Source organism: Culex pipiens, chromosome 3, assembly GCF_016801865.2.
Source record: "Culex pipiens pallens isolate TS chromosome 3, TS_CPP_V2, whole genome shotgun sequence".
Lineage (NCBI taxonomy): Eukaryota > Metazoa > Arthropoda > Insecta > Diptera > Culicidae > Culex > Culex pipiens.
Genome location: NC_068939.1, coordinates 62,531,145 through 62,555,076, shown reverse-complemented (window position 1 = coordinate 62,555,076; position 23,932 = coordinate 62,531,145). Strand labels below are relative to the sequence as shown.

Here is a 23,932-nt window from a genome sequence, read left to right as displayed (position 1 = left end):
AGAACAAACGATTACAAACGTTGGAAACCAACAAAATGAAAAATGACAGTAGGCGGAAAGCGATATTTTGACAGTGGGCAATGTGTCAGGGCAAAGCGACTGCAGCGCCACAAACGGATTGCCACAACTAAAAAATCTGTAGCAATGATTTACACAAGTAAAGAATCGAGCCCAAACGTCTGTTGTCTGTGGGTGGATGTGCTTCTTTAAATTGAAAATTTCACGAAATCTGGTTAAATCCCGAACACCAGTCAATTGAATTTTGAGTAATGTAAATGATGATGTAAAATTTCATTGACATTTTCCCATAACTGTTGTAACCTTGACCTTAAAATCACATCATGTATGCACATTTCTAAATTAGTAAATTTTGCTCACGAAAACCAAACAATCTGCCCTACAGTCTTCAGTTCTACAGTTCAATCAAGTATAACTAATCCCCTAACAACGTCATAAAGTCTGCAAACGACGTGAACAAAAACCACTGCTGCATATTTGGATCGATATGCACTAACAACAAAAGCTGCCTTTCTTATCGAAAAGACGACGACACTGACGATCTATAAATACACTTTTGAAAAGGATCCCCATTTTGACGTTGGCAGGGCCACGTTGCGTCCGATTCGGCAGCCCAGAAATCATCAATCACTTGCGATGCTATCGTTTTTTTTTTGTGTGGGCCCCCCTTCTGAATTCCACATCCATATCCAGCACCGAGTAGCTTGTTCCTACATCCGATACCTACCTAAAACAACAAGTGAGTGAGCGTGGGTGGGCGCGCGGGCATTCTTCGCTGCCATTCATAGTTGAAACAATCGACTCACAATTGATACATATTTAAACGTTCATTGAGTGGGGCGGCGGCCCCCTAACTTTGGCTATATGGTTATGAATGAGATTTTCTGTTTGGTGCGGGGTGTTACTCTCTAGAGTGGGATATTTGCATTGGACAAACACTGCTTGGGTTCGGGGGAGAAGAGAAGTGGAGCAAACAAAAAAAAAAAAGAAGTCCATATCGATTAGAGCTTGGGCACCTAAGTTTCGTGACGAGGAGTGAGTGGGCCACGTGGGTGGCGGAATGTTGCAGAATGTATTGACTGACAGTTGCAGTATTATTGAAATATTATGGCTGTCAATCATCGCAGCTGAACGGTGGCAATGTTGAAGTTGCTGCAAACAAGAAGGAAGTTTTTGACGATATGTTCTTACTTGTGTAGACAATCAAAACTTGGGAAAACATTGCTCCCATGTTTGACAGCATATCCTTGTATCACAATGTAATGCCTCACTAACGTTTATGTAAGAAGCTTGAAATGCCTGGATCTGTACAGTTCCCCAGTTCATGGATTCGAGAAAAAACAATCTTTTTCATTTTTCAAAAAATACTAACAAGATGATGACTATAGTATGACCTTTAATTCGATGATTGTGTGAAGTCAATTGTCCGAACTCATAAGCCACACCCAAAGATGCTCGTTCCACAGCAACCCAGGGTGACTTCCCGGCCTTTTTACGGTTCAGCTTTCCACGACAACAAAAAAAGAAGTGAAAGCCCAAGTTATCCCTCGCTCGTCGCTATTATCCCAGCGCACGGCATCTCAAGCCGTCGTTGAAACCAATCTTTGGAAAAGACCTTTTCTCTGAAGCACCCATTAGGGTGCCATCTACTTAAGATAAAGTAGTGATGATTTGGGGTTCGGCTTTGCCCCACCTTACACTAAGGACCACATCCAAATTGAGCACCTGCTGGTTATATCAGGACAAAATAAATGACTCCTTCTCGGTGTGTGTGGTGACAGACACACACAATGTACTCTGCGTCAGGTCATTAGACGTCGTCACGTTGGATGCAACTCGAGAGCGTCACTTCAGGTCGATAACGTATCACCTGCTGTGTTCCGGTCGACGGTGGCAGCAATTAGTCGGAAGGCTCTCTCTCCCCTCCCCCCTTATCTTGTTGCCAGTCGACGGAGCATTCAAGAAATCCTGGCCAGCAGGCAGTTCGTCATGCTTATCTGTTGAACGACGTAATCGCCGGCCAGGTTTGCGCAAATTGATTGTTTCGTAGAATATTGGCTTGGTTCGTTTCTGGGGCCTGATTCTCGTTAGTCATACGAGCTTGAGCTTGGGAATGGCACTCGATTTACATACTGATTTATTATGCACTTGATGTCATGGAATACAAATTGTGTCAAATTGACAGACAACTATGCACAATTACTATTTGCAACTAGCTGTCAAATCAAAGCATAAATTTGATAAGAGAGCGAATTAACGTATCTCAAAATTGAAATAAATGGCGAAAAATAAATAATCAATTGAAAACAAAATTCTTCAAAAAAAAAAATGGAAATGGATGTTATTAATATTTTTTGTTCAAACTTTGTGGGTTCCTTTCCTGAAGCCATTTTGTGTCTTTGATTTGCCCATGCAAGGCTCAACACAATTTTAGCAGCTGGTACGTACATAAAAACGAAAACTTTTGAAGGAATTTTCTGATCGATTCGGTGTCTCGGGCAAAGTTGTAGGTATTGATGAGGACTATTCGAAAAAAAATAGGCTTTGAAAACAAAAATTAAAAAAACTAGAGAAACAGCATTTAATTCCAGCGCGCCTCTAATGTTGCCATATCAGCATTTTGACATTCAATTACAGCTTATTAAAAGCGTTTTAAACTGAAATCGAGTGATAAATTGCTTAATAGGAACAAACAAGTTTCTATCAATACTTACGAGAATTTCCCCTATATGAACTTTTCCCCTTTTTACCTGTGGTAAGGCTATAATCCTGCAGGTGATAAAAAGACCTTTCAAACAAGTCCAAAACATTGAAAATTTGGCAACCCTGTCTTAAATTTTGACTACTTAAGCGATATTTGTGTTCTTTTTTATTCCACATTTAAAAAATAGGTAGCCAAAAATGTTGTTATGAATTATCGAAAAAAACAGTTTTTGAAAAAATATAAAGAATTTTTTTTATTTCAGTTTTAAATAGACAATCAAATTTGCAATCGAAAAGTATTCAGGGGAAATCGTCGTACGTTTGGCAGGGTAAACAGTCGCTCCTAACTCCAACTTGCTGATTTTCACTATTTAAACAACTTATTTTGGAAAACTGTTTATAGGACTTGCTTGCTCACTTTATTGATTTCCCTTCCTAATGATCACCCGATTTCAGTTGAAAACGCATTTTATGAGCTGTAATTGTACGTCAAAGTGCTGATATGGCAACATTAGAGGCAAGCTGGTATTAGATGCGATTCCCCTACTTTAAAATTTTTGCACTGTTTTCAAAATATAGCCACATTATTTTTACAGAAAAAATCCCATTTTCCGATTTTCCAAAATGGTGTAAACAATTCGCAATCACTAGAATGTTTTTTTTAATTTAGAAAATTTCAAAAAAAATCCAAGGAAGATTGGACCTCTGGCTGCGGAAATAAAATGAATAAAAGAATAAGATACAAAAAATTGAAATTATTTTAAGTCTCATCCAAACATTCCCACATTTAAAAGTTCCAATGGTCCAATTTTTAATGTTGAAAAATAAAACATTTTTGAAATTTTATGATCTTTTCGATTATTTTCAATTGGAATTCAGACTGACATTCCAAAAAGCCAATAATTATTACGCCTTTTCAAAAATTATTCTAGATTCCAACATTTTCAAAATATTTTTTTCGAAAAGATTTTTCTATTAAGAAAAGATAATCTGATAATTTCACCAAAAAACATACAAACCTTAAAAGCAAAATAAAGCTTGAGTATCATGGTTTTCTAGCGCATGAACTAATCATTTTATCTGGTATAAAATAAGCGCTCTTGGGGAGAACCAAAGTTTGTTTACAATTGTAAATATAAATTGTTCCGAATTTGTGGATTTCAAGGGCCAATGTTTCTTTAATCTTCAGCATCTTGATAAAAAAAAGTTAAAATTTGCTGTCGGTCGATAAATCAGTCGATAGATCATAAAAAAAATGTCAAAAACCCTAATAAAAAATGGTAATTCGGCGTTGTCGTGCTATCTTGCCTCACGATGTTAGGCCAAATTGAGTTATTTTGTGCAGCCCTCAATGCCTCACCTTTTGACCTTCATAGATCTCCAAAATTTGATTTCAATAATTCTGAGATATTAAATAAATACTGAAAAATTCTTTGCATTGTTGTCATTCTTCATATGGAAAATGTTTCAATCTGATCGTTCTCTCTTTTGACACAGCCTAAAAATTGTAAGTGCGACAACTGGCCAAAGGGATTTTAGTCAGAACGCGTTTGACATACGTACGTGACCGACTATCGTAAGCAACTGTAATTATAACTCGGCACTCTGGCAACAAAATGCAACCAAACAAAACGTGTTTGTTATTATTTACATTACGTGCTGTAGTTGATTCAAGATCAAACATTGAAACGCGTTTTTCTCAGAATGTCAAAAAGCGACGTGCGACAAGATAGCACGACAACGTCGATTTGGTGTACTGTTCAGTTGTCAACATGATCAACTCAAAATTAAAAATCAGACAACTGTGAATTTCAGCAATTATAAAGTGATGAGTGTTCAAAACAGCACAAAGATAGCTTTTTCACAAACTGTCTTTTGAAATTAATCCCCTCGAAGATAGGTCATTAAAATATGCAAATGAAAGAACGATGACTTCAACAAGATACAAAGTTTAAACTCGCGCTGAACTAGCATGACCTCGTTCTCGGTACTAACGAGTGCTTCTACTTGGAAAACAGTTCGAAAACTTTGCTCCGATCAGAAAATCTGAAAGTCAACGCAAAATCTGAGAGGAAAATTTGATCCTTTATATGTTCAAAGAATTAAGCGTGCAGCAATTTGCGCCCAAAGTTTGGTGGATTCGATCGGAAGTTGGCTAAAATTTTCAGTGTGGCAGTCCCTCGGAGGAAACTTATTTTGTCAAGAATTTATGAAAAAAAAACTTGCCCAGAAGCGCTGTGCCACTAGCATTGGCGATAAAGGAAAAACTTCATAGAACGCTGCAGAAAACGGAAACCAACACCGGAAAAACTTTTTCTCCCGTCCTCCCTGCGCCTCCCCCAGGGGAACCATCACACAAAGCGACAATGACGTGAAGGATGGCGATGTTGTGCCACCCTTAAAATTGGGGGGCCGCCCGGTTTATTTTTACTTCTGAATGAACTCTGCGAAAAAATAAAAGTTCTTCCTCTTCGTCTTTGCACCCCTGAGGCAAATCCACTTTTAGCCGTTTGCTATTGCTAAATTACTGTCGACGAAACGCGACTATCGTGACTGACGGCTATTTTTTGCCGTAATCCTGTATAGTTTGTGTAATTTAAGCCAGCGTTGGTAAACACCGGATGGCTGGAATTAGTGGTGAAATTAAAATCGAAAAACTGCTTTCACTTTTTTTAAACCCCAAAAAAGCCAGGAAACCCATTAGTTACTCAACTAAGTGATATCTACCACAATTAAATTGGAAGAAAAATTGTTCAACCAACTATTTCCAGCCCTGGGTCGCCTCGTGCAACTGACCGCTGTGTGTTTAATTTGCGGATTGCTTGAGTGCAAGCGATAAACTAGGTCGGAACTAATTGCCAACGAAATAGGATTTTAAATGAGCGTCTTTCTGGAACTGCTGTCCGGTCCGGATGTAGTTTTGTCCAGCGTGAACACATGCCCAGATTGCAGACGTCGGCAGCAGGATGACATTGGGAAAAAATACCATCATTTAAAATGTTTATAATTTATCGGCAAAATAATGTTAGCTAACTTTTTTTTTTGGCGATTGAAAATAAGTTCCAAATAAAACATGGTAAAGCAACAAACAGAAAAAAAAGATTTATGTGATCGTGAAACATGGTTTATGAACGACGATTAAATTTATTCATGAGTACATAGTTCATGAGATTATGGTGCAGATATAAACGTGAATAAGATTATAAGCTGTTCTAAAATTAATGAACACATTTCTCGATGTTGGGAATTGATTTTTACATTGCAATATTGTTTATGTTGATATGTTGGAAATTTGTGACAGTACTCAATTAAAAAAAATCAAGGTAATATTAAATCTGGGAATGGTTACATCTTTATGTCAGAAAAAATGTGTAATTTTACCTCTATACTCTCTAAATTGAGGACAACATTACAACATAAAAAAGGTAATATCACACCTTCACATTTTACACCAAGCATGCCCAACGTCCGACCCGCGGGGCGGATTCGGCCCGTGAAGCCATTTCATCCGGCCCGCGACGGCTTTTCAAATAGTTCTATGACCGGCCCTCCAAAAAATATTCAATAAATAAATTGAGTGTCTAAATAAATAAAATATCTTGAGATCAATTTTCCAGATATTATAACAAAACATTTATTTGTTTGTTATGCTTTTGACATACAATGTTGCTAATTCAACGTTTGTTAGGATTATGCCTTTGTATTTTTTGAAATGATTTTATTTCACATCTTATCATTCTTTATGTTTGAATTAATCTTATCATTTTAATATTGATGTTATTTATCAGAAATACTTATTAAAGTTTTTTGAATGGATTTTGATTATTTTTTTTTTCAGAGCAGCTTTTCAATGATAAAGTTTTGCCAGGAAAAAGCTTAAAAAAGGCAAATTAATCATATCGAAGATAAAGATCACTGAAAATATTAAAAAAAAAAAACTGAAAAAACAATCTAAAGAAATTATTTGAATAAATTTGAAGAATGCCGAATCAGATATATATTTATATACACTTTATTTAAATTTCCTGTCTTAAAAAAAATGAAATGTTTTGTAAAATATTTGAATAAAGGTGCACAACAACGCAAATTTTTTTTTCGTAGAGTAGATTTGAACTCAAATTTCGTTTTAATAAATTTTATCTTTTCTATTTGATGTTTCAAAGTTGAATAAAACTTGCAGCGACGAAATTTTGATATTTTTTTAAGGTAATAATGTCAGGGAATTCAATTTCAATCGACAAAAACAATTACAATACAATTTTGTCGAAAACAAAATAAAAGTAAATCCAATAAACACATATTTGAAAGTAATCTTTGTATTTCTTTCTTCAAAACAAATGATTTGAATCTTGTTTGCAACACTTGTTTATGTGATTGTTTTCTTAAATTAACCTATTATAATTAATTTTATAAAAAAAATGTTTACTGTTTTTTACTTTCACCACATTAGTTCCGGCCCGCCTCTGCTTTAGAAAATCAGATCTGGCCCGCAGAGGCAAAAGGTTGGGCACCCCTGTAATATTACATCATAAAAAAGGTTATTTTAAAACTTTTTTTTCTTTACACCTTCCAAATTTACACTTTTTCTTAATTGTGTGCACATTTGTTGTGGCTCGTAAATTGCCAAAATGTGGAAATTTTGTCTTAATGAAATTCGGCGTTGTTATTTTTTTTTCTTTATTTTAGCAACAAACACCAGTTATTCGTTTGAGAAAACTGCTCTTCTTAGTGATGTAATTTTACCTCAATTTAGACTAAAAGAGCGACATTACAACTGAAAAGTGGTAAAATTACACATTTTCAGAGGTAAAATTACACATTTTTTTCTGACATAAAAGATGTACCTCTTTCCAGATTTAATATTACCATGATTTTTTTTTCTGTGTAGACTTGCTAAAGAGCACACAATTGCGTCTTAGAAGTGCAAACTTCGACAAACTGATCAAAATGTTAAAAAAATCTTTGAAAAAATCTTTTACGTGTATTCTGATAACTGATGGTGATGATACATACTAATAAATTACCTTGCAACATACAGCAAATATCTAATTTAAAAATGAAAAAAAATTCATTCCATCTCAACTGTGCACGAAAAAGTGCAAATTTGAAAATTACCCTCTCCGATCCTGCTCAAATTTGGCAGGGCTGTTGATACTATCAAAACATGCGAGAATCCCGAATTTCATCCAAATCGAACCACCCCCTCCATTTTTGTACCTCCCCAAAAAAAACGATTTTATGGCGATTTTGGAGCCACAAATCTTAGAGGTTCGGTCTTAGACTCAATTTTGAAGAAAACTGGACGTGGAATCCATTTCCGAGATCAAAATTTTGATTGATTTATTTTTTTTCTACCTGTATTGCGCAATTGAGAACTTTGAATGGTCGTATCTCAAAACACCCCAACTTATTTTTTTATTTGACCTCATCATCGTATTCTCCGGCCAATTTTACATAAGAATCACTTATCGACAGAAATGAATATGATTTTAATTCCTTTGAAATTGAGTCTAAAACCGAACTTCTATGATTTGTGGTTCTTCGCCGTTTGAAACTAGGAGGTTCGCTCAAAAATCGCCAAAAATTCGATTTTTTGGGGAGGTACAAATATGGAGGAGGTGGCCCGATTTGGATGAAATTCGGGATTCTTGCATGTTTTGATAGCATCAACAGCCCTGCCAATTTTGAGCAGGATCGGAGATGGTAATTTTCAAATGCTGTTCCGCTTTAGATGGAATGGCCCATGTACTAAAACAACCTCTTTTTCGGTGTATAAGGCAATATTTAACCTTCCAATTACACACCCTCCAAAAATACACAATTTTTTACTGTGTATTCTATTAAGACTGTCGGGAACCGTGGTGTAGGGGTATGCGTGGTTGCCTCTCACCCAGTCGGCTTGGGTTTGATCCCAGACGGTCCCGGACGGAGAAGTAAATGTTGGCCCCGGTCTAACCTAGAGGTTAGGCCGTTAGCACAGTCCAGGTGTAGGAGTCGTATCCCTGGGGCCTGCCTCGGTGGAGTCGCTGGAAGGCAGTTGGACTTACAATCCAAAGGTCGTCAGTTTGAGTCCCGGGGTTTCGAGTAGGAATCTCGGATCGAGAATGCCAAGGCAATTATAATTTATTATAATTTCGAGTAGGAATCTCGTAATCGAGAACGCCAAGGCAATGCTGTAGAGCGAATAAATTGATTTTTTTTATTAAGACTGAAAAAACTGGAAAAGTTGTTAACTAAGTCATTTTTAGAAAGAAAATTACACAACTTTTCTGTCAGAAAAGATGTACTCATTCCCAGGAGTAATATTGGCATGATTTTTTTTTAACTGTGAACAGTAACGGAAACTAGCAGCGGTTTTTAAACTATTTTTAATATTTTATATGGAGTTAAGGCCGTTGCAAATATTTTTGATGTTTTGTGTCCCTCAACTCTGATCAAAGTCGAGGGGGGGGAGGGGTAATAAAAAAGGTTAAAAAAATGAAATTACAGGCCACGGTATCAAAATTTGAATGCAAAAAGTGCATTAAAATGCATTATACACCTATCCAGCTATTTTGCAATCATTAATTTCCAAGATTTCTAAGTATGGACGAAAATTTTATTTTTGCGAGATTTTTTATTTTGCGGTGCTGAACATTGTAATTTTATAAAAGTTCAAAATATTTTTAAGTGAGCCCAAACATCAAGCCTTACCTCAGTGAGGAAGGAAAAAAAGCAAAAAACTATAAAAGCAAAATACAGTCGTAAACAAAAAAGCATATGCCTTAATCCCAGGGATAATTCAGCTCAAATCAATCGCCAACATAAACAAGCAAAATTGTGATCATTTCCAAAAGTTATCCACCCCATCACTTCTCGTCCCAAGCCAAAAACCACTAATAAATTACGATAATAAACTACATAATCACGGACACGACACTATCCCAACCCTCTGGCAACCGTCCAGGGAAGCCACCGTGGTGCTTTGCTGGGCGACGTGGATTGTACTCTCACACCCACAACACCGTCACCGCCACCACTAACAACTCACTCACCTCTATTGATTCTTCCGTCAGTGTTGAATCCCATCAGCATCCGGAAACAGCTATAAAAATGGCCATAAAATTTAAATCCACTCCAGTTGCATTTTATTGCTTTCCGGCTGTGGCGTTACATGAAGGCGTGTACGCGCGGGAAAAAAAACGAACGCCGCAGCTGCTGTCGTCTTTTTGTGTTCGTAGGTGTTTGTGAGCTTTGCAACAAAGTACCTCTGGTCGGAAAATATGGCAGGTCTTTGGGAAATGAGAACAAGTCTGAATTTGCCGTTGTCGTGCTATCTTGTAGCACGTGCTTTTTGGGACAAATTGAGTAAAGAACGTCATTTCGTCTTGTTCACATTGCTCCACCTGTTGACCTCCACAAATCCCCAATATTCGATTTCAATCCTGAGATATTCAATGAAAACCGATAAAACTCCACGCCTTGTTATCACTCTTAATATGAGAGAAGTTTCAATCTTGTCGTGTTATCTTGACACACCCTGAAAACAATGTAAGTGCGACAATCGGCCATAGGGATTTCAGGTCAGAACGCTTTTGACATACGTGCAAGCCCAACTACCGTAAACATTTTTAATTATAACTCGGGACTCCACTAACCAAATTCATCCAAACTTCATGACAATGTGGTCAGCCAAACAAAACGTGTTTGTTATTGCTTACATTGCGTGCTCGTCAAAAAGCGTCAAAAAGCGACTTGCGATAAAATGTAAACTTCTTTACAAACTTCACTTTGCAACAAAGAAGTCAAATATACCAAAGGAAAGTCTGTTTTATCAATAAAATACTTAAACAAGAATGAACACATAGTAAAAAAAAACATGGTGATTTTAAATCTGGGAAATGAGTACATCTTTTATGTCGTTAGAAAAAAAAGAGGAATTTTATCAATGGGACCATCCATAAACCACGTGGACACTTTTTTGGGAATCTGTAACCCCCCTCCCTCGTGGACAACTGTCCATACAAAAAAAAATCTTTTTTGTATGGATCGTGGACAATCGCCATACCCCCCCCCCCCCCTAAAGTGTCCACGTGGTTTATGGATGGTCCCACTAGAAATATATAAAATTTATCTGTTTTCCGTTATATTGTCACATTTTCAGTCTAAACTGAGGTAATATTACATCATAAAAGAGGTAACATTTCTTCCAGTATTTTCCAAAAAAATCCTAATTATTTCATCAAGTCATACCAAACTAATTTAAGTTAAGCCTTGCTGATTTACCGAGTCTCCAGAGAACTGCCCTGCAATAAAACACGCCAAAGTGTCAAGGCTGGCACCAATTTTCAGGCTGATTGATTGATTTTTCCATCGTTCATTTCCTGATTTTTCCCTGACTTGCTTCGTCTTATGCATTTTTCATTTTCCTTCTCTTCCTTCTCTCTCTCTCTTTATTTTTCCAGCGAAAGGAATGTACGTGGGGGCGCCGTGCGAGTTCACGTGTCACCCCAAGCTGCACCACGTGTACTGCGACCCGTCGACGAACGTGTGCAGCTGCGAGAAGGATTACGTCGTGCTGTTAGGATTACTAAAAGGATGTGCCAAGCGTAAGTGTATTGCGCGAAAAAGGTCCGCCACCAGCACCATTCCCACCACTATTAGGGTTGTGGGGTGTGGTGGTCACCCGGCGGGTCGATGAGCCACACATTTTCTGGTTTTCGTGTGCGTGTGAGAGAGTTTGGATTGGTGTGGGAGGGTGAGAGTGATAGGGTGGGGCCTAACAGTGTGCCAACAACTAACACCTGGAGACGGAGTGGTAAGAGGTCGCGCAAAGGTGAGCGAGGTGCAAAACCAAAAATACGTTAAACATAGCTTTTTAGCTGAGGATTTGGATTGCCACCCACTAGCCAACAATAATAAAGCCATCGTGGGGAATAGATTTATGTTTTGCGAAACACTTTAATCAAACGAGTGGGGTAAAGTTGACTGTTGTAAAATATCATTTGAAAAATTGTTTTTCTTGCGCAACCATAATTCACATGGACACTTTTTTAGAAATTCAATATGTGGAGCAGGGGGTCATTTTTTCTGGCTATAAAAAAATATTGCGGGGATCTGAAATTAGTTCCGGAGATATGATTTTTAGAAAATTGTCAAAAACATACAAATTTTAGCCAAATCACTGCTGATTTGACGAGAAATCACTGTAAACAGCAATTTCATTTGAAAAGAGCCGGAACCGAAAAAAAAGTTCTCCGATCGGGCTCAAAATTTTTCTGGGGGTTCCTTGGCCAAAATAATTAGCGAGTAATCAGCCCGTTTTTTAAATTATTTGACCTTTAGGGTGACCTACACCGTTTTAGGATGGTCCTAAAAATTGCTATTTTTGATATTTTTAGCAAAAACCATAATTTTCAAAAAATCATAACTTCAACCGATTTTAGTTTTTTTGGACGCAAATGCAAGGTGGTCTTTCTAGAAAAAATACTCTAAAGACCAAAAAATCTAGTCCAACATTAAAAAAGGTTGAAAGAAACTTTAAAATGCTGTTTTGTTGGTGTCTAGACCAAAGAGCAAGTGTTCGAAAATATTTTTATCACTCACTCAAACCCCGATGGTTTGACACCAACTGATGTCAAACAAACGGGGTCACTTTTTAGTTTGACATCCCTTTTACACGGAGTTCACACACACTATCAAACGTTTGTTTTGATAGTGTGCGTGAGCGCCGGTTAATAAGTGACAGTTCGTCACTTTTGCCTTCCTCACTGAGGTGCTCTGAAAATGAACTATTTATTGAAAGCTCCTAGACCCACCTTCATGTATACATATCGACTCAGAATCGAAAACTGAACAAATGTCTGTGTGTGTGTATGTGTGTGTGTATGTGTGTGTGTATGTGTGTGTATGTATGTATGTGACCAAAATTCTCACTGAGTTTTCTCAGCACTGGCTGAACCGATTTTGATCCAACCAGTTGCATTCGACTTGGTTTAAGGTCCCATACATCGCTATTGAATTGTTTGAAGTTTCGATAAGTAGTTCAAAAGTTATGTATAAAAACGTGTTTTCGCAAATATCCGGATCTCAATTATATGCACGTAAACGATGTCCGGATCCATCATCCGACCCATCGTTGGTTAGGTAATTGAAAGGCCTTTCCAATGAGTCAAAATTATTGAAGATCTTGCAAGCATGCCTCGAGCTATGACCACTTAAGTGATATTTATGTACTTTTTTGATGCCGGATCTCACAGAAATTTACGTAAACTATGTCCGGATCCATCATCCGACCCATCGTTGGTTAGTCAATTGAAAGGCCTTTCCAATGAGTCCAAAACATTGAAGATCTGGCAACCCTCTCTCGAGTTATTACCACATAAGTTATATCTGTGTTTTTTTCTGGAACTAAACAAAGCTGAAATGTGTGTCCAAACCACTCATATTACCCATTTTTGGTAAATAGTGAGGAAGGCATCAACCACATAGGTGGATTAGGTTAGTTTTTAGTTTGATTTTGACCAACCAACCAACTAAAAAAGTGATAAACGAAAAAGCGACCAACCGCCGGGGGGAGTGTACCCAGAAATGGCAGGTGTTCATTTACAGGATTCCAAGAAATGATTTTTTGAAAATCAAAACTGGGATGTCCGGCACGCCGCACGCAAAATCGGGAAAATTACGAAAACGGAAAAAAATCAACTTTATCCACTGAAACTGCTATGACTACAAAATTTCAGCGATGACCTATACATGTTTGAGTACCAAAAATTTCGTTATTAAAAGACCATCTTATCACCAATGGGGTGGAGTTAGGATATGAAAAATGTGGTTTTTACTATTTTGGGACCACCCTAGCACGGTGTAGATCAAATGGAATTGATGTATATTTAAATAAATTGTGGGCCTTTTGTAAATTTCGGGTTATACGCATTTTTTTATTGATTCGCACCTCATCAGAAATTGTGGCTTCTGATAAAATTGAATTTTTTAAACTCTTAATCAAAATATTAATTATTTAAACCGATTTATCTTACTTTTTAATTCAGTAACTAGGGTGACATTGATAGTTCATTCAATTTATTTATCAAATATAATTCAACCGATTTGGATCCAAAATGTTCACGTTCACACTACGAAACAATCGTGTAATATTCCGTCTAATATGATACACATATCTGGAGAGTCAAAAAATACCTAAAATTACATCAGATTGTCAATTGTGTAAAAGAGGTTTTGGGTGACTCACCATACATAACCTTCGGACGCCTAGAAACTTGCAACAGAGCCCACAAAAGACCCGGGGGTCGTTAAAGTGAATTGCTTTGCTGTTTTGTCAATTACACGTTACATCAATCGTGCCGTGACCGTGTAATTTTACACGTATCGGATGTTTGTTCCGGATAATATAATTTTTTATAACAGTGATCTAGAAATGAATCAAAATTAATTGTTTTCAACAGTTTTATTGTCATTGATAAGCCTGCACTTCAACATATTCACATTTCACAAAGCACCAAATCACTTTTTATAGAAAAACACTGACTCTTCCTGACTACTCATTCCACTTCACCAAACCCAATTGGATTCCGTCACAGCGAAAACTTTCAAATTTTTTGGCCCCAGCCGCTTTTTAAGGGGTTACATACATGTAGAAAATCAAAAAATTCATATTTCGGTAAATTTAATAAATCCACTAAAAAGATGATTATTAATCGCTTCTGAAAGTTTCATGAAGATATTTCATGTTAAAATTGAGTAAGAGACGATTTACGTCCAAAATTTTGCCATGCGCAAAGCGAACTGTCGAACTTTGTGAGCGTTTTTCTCTGAACACCGAGTTGTTTTACGGGTGCCACGATATCTCGTGATGGGATGGACCAAATTGGCTGAAATTTGGGGTGAAGACTCCCAAGACATATTCGGTGTGCATGACGAAGCTCGATTTTGAAATTTTGCTTTTTAAAAAAATAAAAAAATCTAAAACTGGCGATTTTTTATATGAAAAACATAAAAATATTTTTAACTTTTTTTCAAACAAACTTTTTGAAAATCGGGCTTCGTCATGCACACAGGACCGGTTTAACGAGGCTTCACCAAAAATTTGAGCCGATTTGGTCAAAGCAGTGTTGAGATATCGTGGCACCCGTTTTTTGAAACTGCTAACTTAAAATGGCTATATCTCGGCAATGATACAACCAAATATCTTCAAATTTATTTTGATAATAGTTGAAAATATGTATTTTAATGCTCTTAAAATAGAATTCAAAAAAAGTTTAAGTGTGTGCCCAAACCAACCTTTTACATTTTATTCGATTTACATGTATGTAACCCCTTAAGCTGCTCTTTTGGATAGGCTGCTGAGAACGTCCCATTTTTGGTTCCGCCACGACAGCTCTTCCGGATTAAAACCCTGAAGAAAAATAAGCACACCATCTGCAATTTCATCAAGATTTGACCGCAAACAATAAAACTTACCTTTGTCAGCGATTTCATTATGCCGTCTCGGCCTTTTAGTAGCAGATTCAAGCATTTTTTGAGCCCCTGAGTGAAAAACACATGGACGACCTCGTGGCTGACGTTTTGACGTTTCACCTTCAGACGTGTAAGAAATAAAACGCGTGACATTACATTAAGTTAGATGTAAAGTTACATCTTAAAACATGCTCCAGTTATGTGCATCAAATATAATTTAAAATTAGGTCAAAATTATTTATCATCACATCAAAAGTTGTGCTTCAGATTTCCAATAGAAATTTTGACAATTTCGCGTCAAAAAGAATGTAAATTCACGTCATTATCTCATGTACATTATTATTTTTTACATCAGATTGAGAATTCCGTTAAATGTAATATTCATATATTTTAAGTGTGTACAAAGTAAAAAAAAATTCTGCGTAAATGCTTTTTGTGTACACGTTTTCTCATACAATATTACATGCTTTTACTCACAAAGGTGATGTGCATGCTTTTAGATGCGATTTTACACAGATTTTTTTAACTGTGTAGCTACACAGAAAAAAAAGTTGAATTTTGGAATGTTGAAAATTTGGTAGGTTGAATATTACCTCTTTTTTTGAGTGAATCTGATGAATATTCATCAAAAACTGATGAAAATTCATCATTTTCTGGGGTAAAATTAATCATTTTTTTTCCACCAAATCTGTCACCATTTCCTGATGAATATTTATTACCATAATTTTTTTTCTGTGTAGGTAGCTTTTATATACAGTTTGGATAATTTTTTTTTAGGTTTAACAAAATCCATAATTTGAGGGTTAATTAAAAAAACTGACACCAAAGCAAAATTTTAATAAATAATATTTCCATTCTTTTCCATATTTTTTTTAGTCAAATATTATCGCATAATTTTAAAATTTCAAAATTCGGTGCGATTTTTTTCTACTTAAATATCCGTTTTATTTGAAGATATATTTTAATTATGTTTCAATAGCAATTTAACATCGCACTTAAAAAAAATCATTTGTAAGTGGAAAGTTGTCCAAAGATTCTAAAGATGCAGTACATTTTCCTAATTCGATCATGAACAAATTAAAACATTTTGATATTAGGCAAGGAAAAAAGAACATAAGTTTTAAAAATGTATATTTACTTATACTATTATCTTATAGATATTCTCGAATATTTAGATGTAATTTATTTGATAGCTTTAGATTAAAAAAATGGTTTTTGTGTTTCTTATTTTAATAAAAATACACCTGCCAAATTAAATGTACACCTGAATTTCTGACTTTCAAGTTGTCAAATATTTTCAGAGGATCTTAACTCTGATGACTGTTTGGCAAAAGTCCATATAAATGTCCGAAGTTGTTTGCTTTTTGGTAACCTTTGCCATTCAAAATATTTTTTTTGTTAAATTTAAAGTATCGTTAAAAATGAAGAAAAACATACTGAATTATTTCCTCAACATTAAAACGTACCCTAAACCAGACTTAGACTTTCGCAATTTTTTTTCGATGTTTTTTTTTTTTTTTTTTTTGAGTTTGATGAAACTTTGCATTTTGCATCATTAGTCTGTCCACACATTTTTGACGCCAGGTTAGGCTTCATCCATAAAGTACGTCACGCTAAAATCAGCCAAAATTAACCCCCCCCTCCCCCGTCTGTCACGTTTTCCCTATATGTATAACACGCAATGTCACACTTTCTCAGAAACCCCCTCCCCCCTAGAGCGTTACATACTTTATGGATGACGCCTTACATGAAGTGGGTACGTAAATAAAAAGCTGAATCTTGAGAAATAATGTTTCTGATCGATTTGATGTCTACGGCAATGTTAAAGGTACTGACAAGTTAAAAATAATAATAACAATGTTTTACCACGAACTTTTTTAATTGGACAGCTGGCTGCTTAGAAGCAGCCTTTTTAAACAAAAAAAAAATGAAAACTTAGTTTTTTACAATGTGACATAATATTGGCCACTAATGGTTCGATTCAATATCAAAAATGAAACTGTAATAAAGTAGGCTGTTCTTTTCAATGAAAATATTTTGCTAAACTTATGATGCATATTGAGTCCCTTTGACGTAGGAAATGCTTGGACAAAGTTTCATTCAAATCAAAAATAACGATCAAAATTTGATGTGCGGGAAAAAGGCGAGAATTGCTCATTAGATTGCTTACAATAATAGTTGCATTTTTAAAGTTTATATGGTAATTTATGGATTCAATTATGCTCGTTTTTACGTGCAGATAATTTTCGATGCAGTAAAGCAACGATCCATCCAACCCCATGCCACCCTCAATGCGACCGTCCTCAGCACAACGGTGCTAGCCGAGAGCCCTTCCGTGCGTCCGTGTTCCGCGCTGGGGCAATCCATTTTGGCCGCGTTCCAAATTGTATTTTCGTCAAATGGTAGCCGGTTGTGGTGCTTCTAGTTCTGTCGCGATTTAGTCCGTGACTTTGAAAATGAAGCAAAACGCAGCAGCAGCTGCAGAGGAGCGTGAGAAAGGAAGCAAAAAAAAATAACGAAAAAAATCGCCTCAAATAATCCGCAGCCTTGATATGGCACTTTTCCGAGCGCCAACACCGGAAAACTGGGCCACGTGGCACGGAACTTTGTGTGTGTGTGTGTGTGTGTGTGCGCGCGCGGTAACCACCAGTACCTACTAGAATATGCTATTTGGCCGGCGTGTCGGCGGTTGGGTGGTGAATTTATCTGTTGGACACACGTGTGAGCTTTCAACTAACAGGCAGCGAGAGAGAAAAAAGAGGCAGCTTATATTTTGCACCGGCTGCACAGCACCTTTGTGAACGTTTCAAATTAAATGGATTAAATTTTTCAGCGGTTCGTGCAATTATATTGGAAATAAATTAGACGGCCCGGTGCCACCACATGCAAGCCCGGCTGGCAACAGTTTTGATTGCATGTGAGGGAAGTTTATTATAGGTATAATAATGATGCCATAAAGCAATTATTGAGTGCTATTTTTGACAGCAGGTTTTTTTTCACTTTAAATTAAACTTTGAGTATATTTTTCATCTGTGTCACGAATGAGTTCCAAAAAATGATTTGATCTGGTGTCTCAAAAAAAAAAAGAGAATTTAGCATTTAAAAAATGTTTTTGTATTCCTTGAGTGATCAGAAAGGCTTAAGCATTTTTTAATCTTTATTCAATTCAATTCAATTAGTTTTTATTAGTAAATAATCAATTCACAATTTCGTAATTCTTATAACCTAATAGAGTTTTGGAGTACCTTTCAACTATGATTTGTACTATAGTTCATTTTGATGTAATTGGATATTCTAACAATGGATTTGCCAACAGAAGGCAAATAAAAAACCTTCTAAATTTGCTAAGGAAAAGGATAGAGATAGAAAAGCTTAAAACTAGATCACAGTTTGTTTTGTCTTTTGACGTCGAAAAACTTCGCTGCACAAGGCAGCTTATCCGTTGTAGATATACTTCATCATAAGCTCACTCAGAGCTTGGAATTGTTCTGCCTTGTTCCGGCAGGCACGAAAGCGCGTGAGCAGATGCAAGAGCGAAAAACTCGGGAAGCGTGAAGAGATCATCTCCGGTAACGTCTGCTTGTCCCGGTGAAGTACCGCTCCCAGAAGCGGCTACTCTAGCGTACGAACCTCCCCAACCGGGAGGGAACGCTGGGTTGGTCGATGGAACCGCTCCGCCGCCAGCTGCTGCAGCGTTCGTGCTCGAAGTCTTTGGAGGTTGGCGGGACGCTGGCGCTTTCTTCTTCTTGTCCTGCTCCTCGAAGTACTTTTTCCGCGCGGCACAGCCACGGAAATTCGCCGTGTGGTTTCCACCACAGTTCGCGCACTTGACGCGCGCTTTGTGCTGCTGGGCGTTTTCCCCCAGCTGGTCTTTCCGCGGAAGATTGCACCTTTCGGTGAAGTGGGTCTCACCGCACTTAACGCACCGGGGCGGAAGATTACAGTTTCTTGAACCGTGTCCGAATTTTTGGCAGCGGTTGCATTGCGCTGCGTCGGTCGGATTCTTCGTGTAGAATCGCCACGTCACGAAGAAGCCGTCCAGTGCTTTGATCTGCCGTAGGTCCTGGATTTTGACCGACCCACGATCGAAGTACAGGAGGTACAATGTGTACGTACCTGTCACCGTTGTCGATTTCGAGAGCACCTTAACCTCTCGAGGCTTGACCTTGACGCCCGACAGGTGTTCTTCCAGGTCGGAGATCGGGCGGTCCGGATATCCCTGAAGGACGATCTTCACTGGGACCTTCTCTGCTGGGTCAAATGTGAAGAATTTGAAGTTTCGCAACTTCAACTTCTTCACTACCAAGTCGAAATTCTGTTTTTTATGCGTAATCACTTGCACAGAAGTTTTGCTAATTTTGAGACAATATTGGAGTCCCTCAAGCAACTCGTCAACATCGTCCGCCAACGTATCCAAAACAAAAATTGGAGGTGGTCGTCGTTCCTTCGGAGAGTTACACTTTTTCTGCTTTCCTTGCTTGCGCGCAAGTTCATCATCGTCATCGTCGTCGCCAGCACTGCTGCTGTCACTGGCGGTGTTGTTTTCTTCTCCACTCAGCATCTCAAATTCGTTGCTGGTGGGAACGTTGGAAGTGGTTGTTGTCGTAGTGCTGGTGGACTGCTGCTGCTGCTGCTGGTCGGAAGTACTTCCGGATGCCCGGGTCGATTGTCTCGTCCGTACTGGGGACTCACGTGGACGGTATGACACGTGTAAAAAAGAAGGATCGGTGACGTCACCGGGCACGCTCCCGTGCGCGATGGCGGTCGATGCGGCGTTGGTATGTTTACCTTTCTGCACTCTGCCGGTAGATGAACTTCGTGGGTTTTTCGAGGCCGCACTCGAACTGCCACGGCCACGGCCGGCCCTTGGCATGCTGGAGCAGCAAACTCGCGGGTAAACACTGTTAATTACGGCGAAAAAATCGAAAAGTTTGAGGAGCTCCGAACAGTTGACTGTTGCTGGCTGGTGTTGCCAGTCCCGAAGATGATTTTTTTTTTTTTTTTTTTAATCTTTATTTTGATCAAAACTACCTTTTTTATTTTAAATTAGCCATACAATTGGGTGCTTATAACAGTTTTGAGCCGCGAATTTTATAAAAGAGCAATTCTCTACACAGAGAAAAAATGATGGTAATATTCATCAGGAAATGGTGACAGATTTTGTGGCAAAAAAAGATTAATTTTAACCCAGAAAACGATGAATTTCCATCAGTTTTTGATGAATATTCATCAGGTTTGCATTTTTACACATTTTGTATGTAATATTACTCACAAAAGAGATAATATTCAATCTACCAAATTTTCAACATTCCAAAATTCAACTTTTTTTTTTTCTGTGTACCAAAACCAAAAATGGATTTTATTTGTAGTTTTTGATTTGGCTCAAACTTTATGGGGGCCATGCTGGAGTTGAAGTCAATAAATCTTAAGAAAGTTTAAGGCGAGATCGTCATTTTTTATAATTATGAATTGAAGTTATTTATGCAGTCGATGCGGCTATATCCATCCAGAAGCTGAGTTAATCGTTGAAAAACCTACTTGTTTAGTGAAAACGTTATCTGTTTGTTGAATCCGTTTTGCTAGAATTAGCATTTTTTTTTTTTCGCTGGACAAGGAAGAGCTGCAGAATTCCAAAATTAGCCAAAGAATTTATCTGCGACAACGCAGAATGACACTCTCGCCGCAGTTCGTAGTCACCCATAAAAAAGAAAAACATTTTCTAACCGATCGAAATTTGAAAACACACACAATTTTACAGCATAAAAGTAAAAAAAATAATAGACAAAATAAAACATATACCACTGATTATAAAACAGCTCATTTACCAGTAAGAAAAATGTCATGCTTCTGCTTGAACAGCCTCCTACTTTGTAGATGTAAGCAAAGTGGGATCATTCAAAAATCACGTTACGCATTTTCTCTATTCATCACCCAAGTTCATCCATACAAGTTCTCATGCAAATTTGTCAAAAATGCTTTTCAAAAATGTAAAACCTTGTATCTTATCTCTTAGTTATCTGTATCTTGAGATCGGATTTTCTGATAAAATTGGTGTCTTCGGCAAATTTGTAAATATTACTAAAGAATTCTCAGAAAAAATATGTAATAGATGTCATCAAATGGCATATTTGGAGCTAAAACAAAAATTGGTCGAAGTTCATTTGGCAGTGTTGCCAATTTCTCAAAAATCGAATTTTTTTCAAAAACTGAAATAAAGTGAAACACATTTTTGAATTTATGTTAAGATGTTAAAGTTTTGCAATCAAAAAACACCTTACATGAAATTTTAAATTGTGTACCGTTTTTAATATACGCCATTTTAAAACCGTTATTTGTTAAAAATTTGATTTTTAACCTATTGACGCCAGGACCTATCTTGACCTTTTCTGGAAATATTTTATTAAATAAAATGGAGTCGATTTTTTGACGATAACTGTTAATGTAACCGTAACATTTGAAAAGGCCCTTAAGGTGAAACGGGACGTCAGTTCTTAGGCAATTTCTTCTGTTCAACTTAAAGCAATTTCTGAACTCGACTTCGTAAGTTACGGCATTCTCCTTAAAGATACTTCCAAAAACGATTCGTGGTGTCAATATGAAATGCTAACATTGATTTAAACATCTTTAGGGACGCACGGGAAATTTTACGACAGGGGGGCCATAAACCACGTGGTCGTGATTGTCCACGCGCCAGCACAGATTTTTTTTACTGGAAATATTTTTAAAATGCTTCAAGATCATTTTTTATATTATAATTCAGACGAATAATTTCTGGATTATATCAATTTACAATAAATTACAATTTATAAAAATTGTGAAGCAAAACAAAACAACAATTTGCTGTGTTTAGGAACGGGTCATAACAATAAATAACTGCATACTTTTTTAACTTACAATTCCGGGGCCTCCGGGAATGTATGTCAAATATAAAACCACCGCAGAATTCTTCAAAAATCACATGTTTCAAAACATTGTCTCAGTCACATAAACAAGTAAAAAAGTTATTCTTTCCAATTAAGATTCAATATTTGAGAGCAATTTTGAAATTTCGAGGTTGTTGTTGAAAAGTCAGTCAACTAGGAAAAAGTTTAACATTAATTGAAAAATTAATTGAAGATCTACAAATATTAGTATTGTTAACGATACTCCTGTATTACAAAATCCGGCAAGATATTGCTCCGCGAAATTGTACATCAAACTTTTTCCAGAAGTTTTGATTAGATTTCCTGAAAAAAAATCTCTAGGCAACATGAAGCTGTATGCCCTGTGCGCTGTATCAATGCTGCTTCAATTTTCCCAGAATACATACGAAACGAGGACAAGGTGCCTTTATTTCGACTTCCCGGAAGCAGCACAATATGCGTAACAAAGGACAAATCCGTCTTTTCCGATAGTCACAAGTGCGTGTGAGTTTATGTGTGTGGGTGTGTGCTTGTTTTTGTGCGATTGCCAGTTGCCATTGTGTGCCATCTTTCCGTTTGACAGCACTTTCTAACTCAATGCTTTTCTTTTGTTCTGTGCATCTTTCATCTCCGGCGCATCCACGGCAACCATTTCCGGTGAATCCAACGACAACACACCTACCCATCGCCGGAAGAGCAGCCAAAAAGTTGGGCGATCAATGTTTCCACGATCAGACCTGCATCTACAACGACGAGCACGCCCTCTGTGTCCAGATCCGGCACAACGCCATCTGTCAGTGTGGGCCCGGTTTCCACTCCGTTAGCTACTCAAAGCCAACCAAACGTGTCTTCTGCACACAAGGTGAGTATATCCGGTGTATTGCATCAAATAGGGGTTTTTTTTAGTGCGTCCATCCCGGGAATTCCCGGGACAAAAATCCCGGGATTTTTCCAAAACCGGGAATTCCCGAATCCCGGGATTTTTCATATTTTGTCCCGGGAATTCCCGAAATTGAAAACATATCAAATTTTGGTCTAGAAATTCAGATTTGGTTGTGGAAATTAGTAATCGATAAGCATTTTAAAGCATTAAAATTTTTATTCGGCATATGACAACATTAATTTGGCAGGGAAAATTGTTAAAATTTTTGTTTACAGATCCGCAAAATGCTTTGCGCCTTAGATATTTTCTACTAAATTTTATTTATTTAAAAAAAGACTTATTATTATATTCACGTTCATTTATGACTTTAAACTTGAAAAAAGCATAATATTTTAAAAATTATTTAACTTTTCATCATAAACCGGCATCTGGAGCAAATCAGGAAAAAGTAACGAATTAAGACAGCTGTTTAAGCTAATTTGTTTTTGAATAATGTTCTGATTGTTTTGATTGATTTCGATTACAACAGGAACAGATCAAAACAATTAGTACACAAATTTCCAAATTTATTGCTCTAAAATCTCCTGTACCTATTCAGACTGTAGTCCCGATTATCCCCAGTTGGTAGTTGATTGGTAGTGACTTAAAGATAATTTTTAAAATATGTTTTTAAATATAAAACATAAAATTCGAAACTTATCCAAAGTGTTGCATTGTCTGGTATAATTTTATTTCTTGTTGTTTTAGACACTTTCAATGAAATTGTATAAGCTTTTGTAGTTATATTATATAAATAAAAAAATAAAAGAAATATATTCAAAATTCTGGTTCAATTAAATTCCAAAGCACATCAAAGAACACATTTTTTAAATTGTGTTTTACACTATCTAAAGACTGCTGTCCATGTTCAGATTGAAGTGTAGCTTATCACCATTAACAGTTTTGAGCTAATTCTATGATTTAAGCTAGA

The 23,932-nt window shown here is 36.9% G+C and overlaps 1 protein-coding gene across 8 annotated transcripts in view; it reads left to right on the top strand.

Moving 5' to 3' along the window:
- LOC120425234 (uncharacterized) overlaps positions 1-23,932 on the top strand; it is a 91,106-nt gene that overhangs the window by 25,495 nt on the left and 41,679 nt on the right. For all 8 annotated transcript variants that reach the window (XM_039589671.2, XM_039589670.2, XM_039589664.2 and 5 more), the window contains exons 3-4: positions 11,166-11,309; positions 22,780-22,941. In XM_039589671.2, the coding sequence (XP_039445605.1) occupies positions 11,166-11,309; positions 22,780-22,941 (306 nt within the window). The remainder of the gene's footprint in view (positions 1-11,165; positions 11,310-22,779; positions 22,942-23,932) is intronic.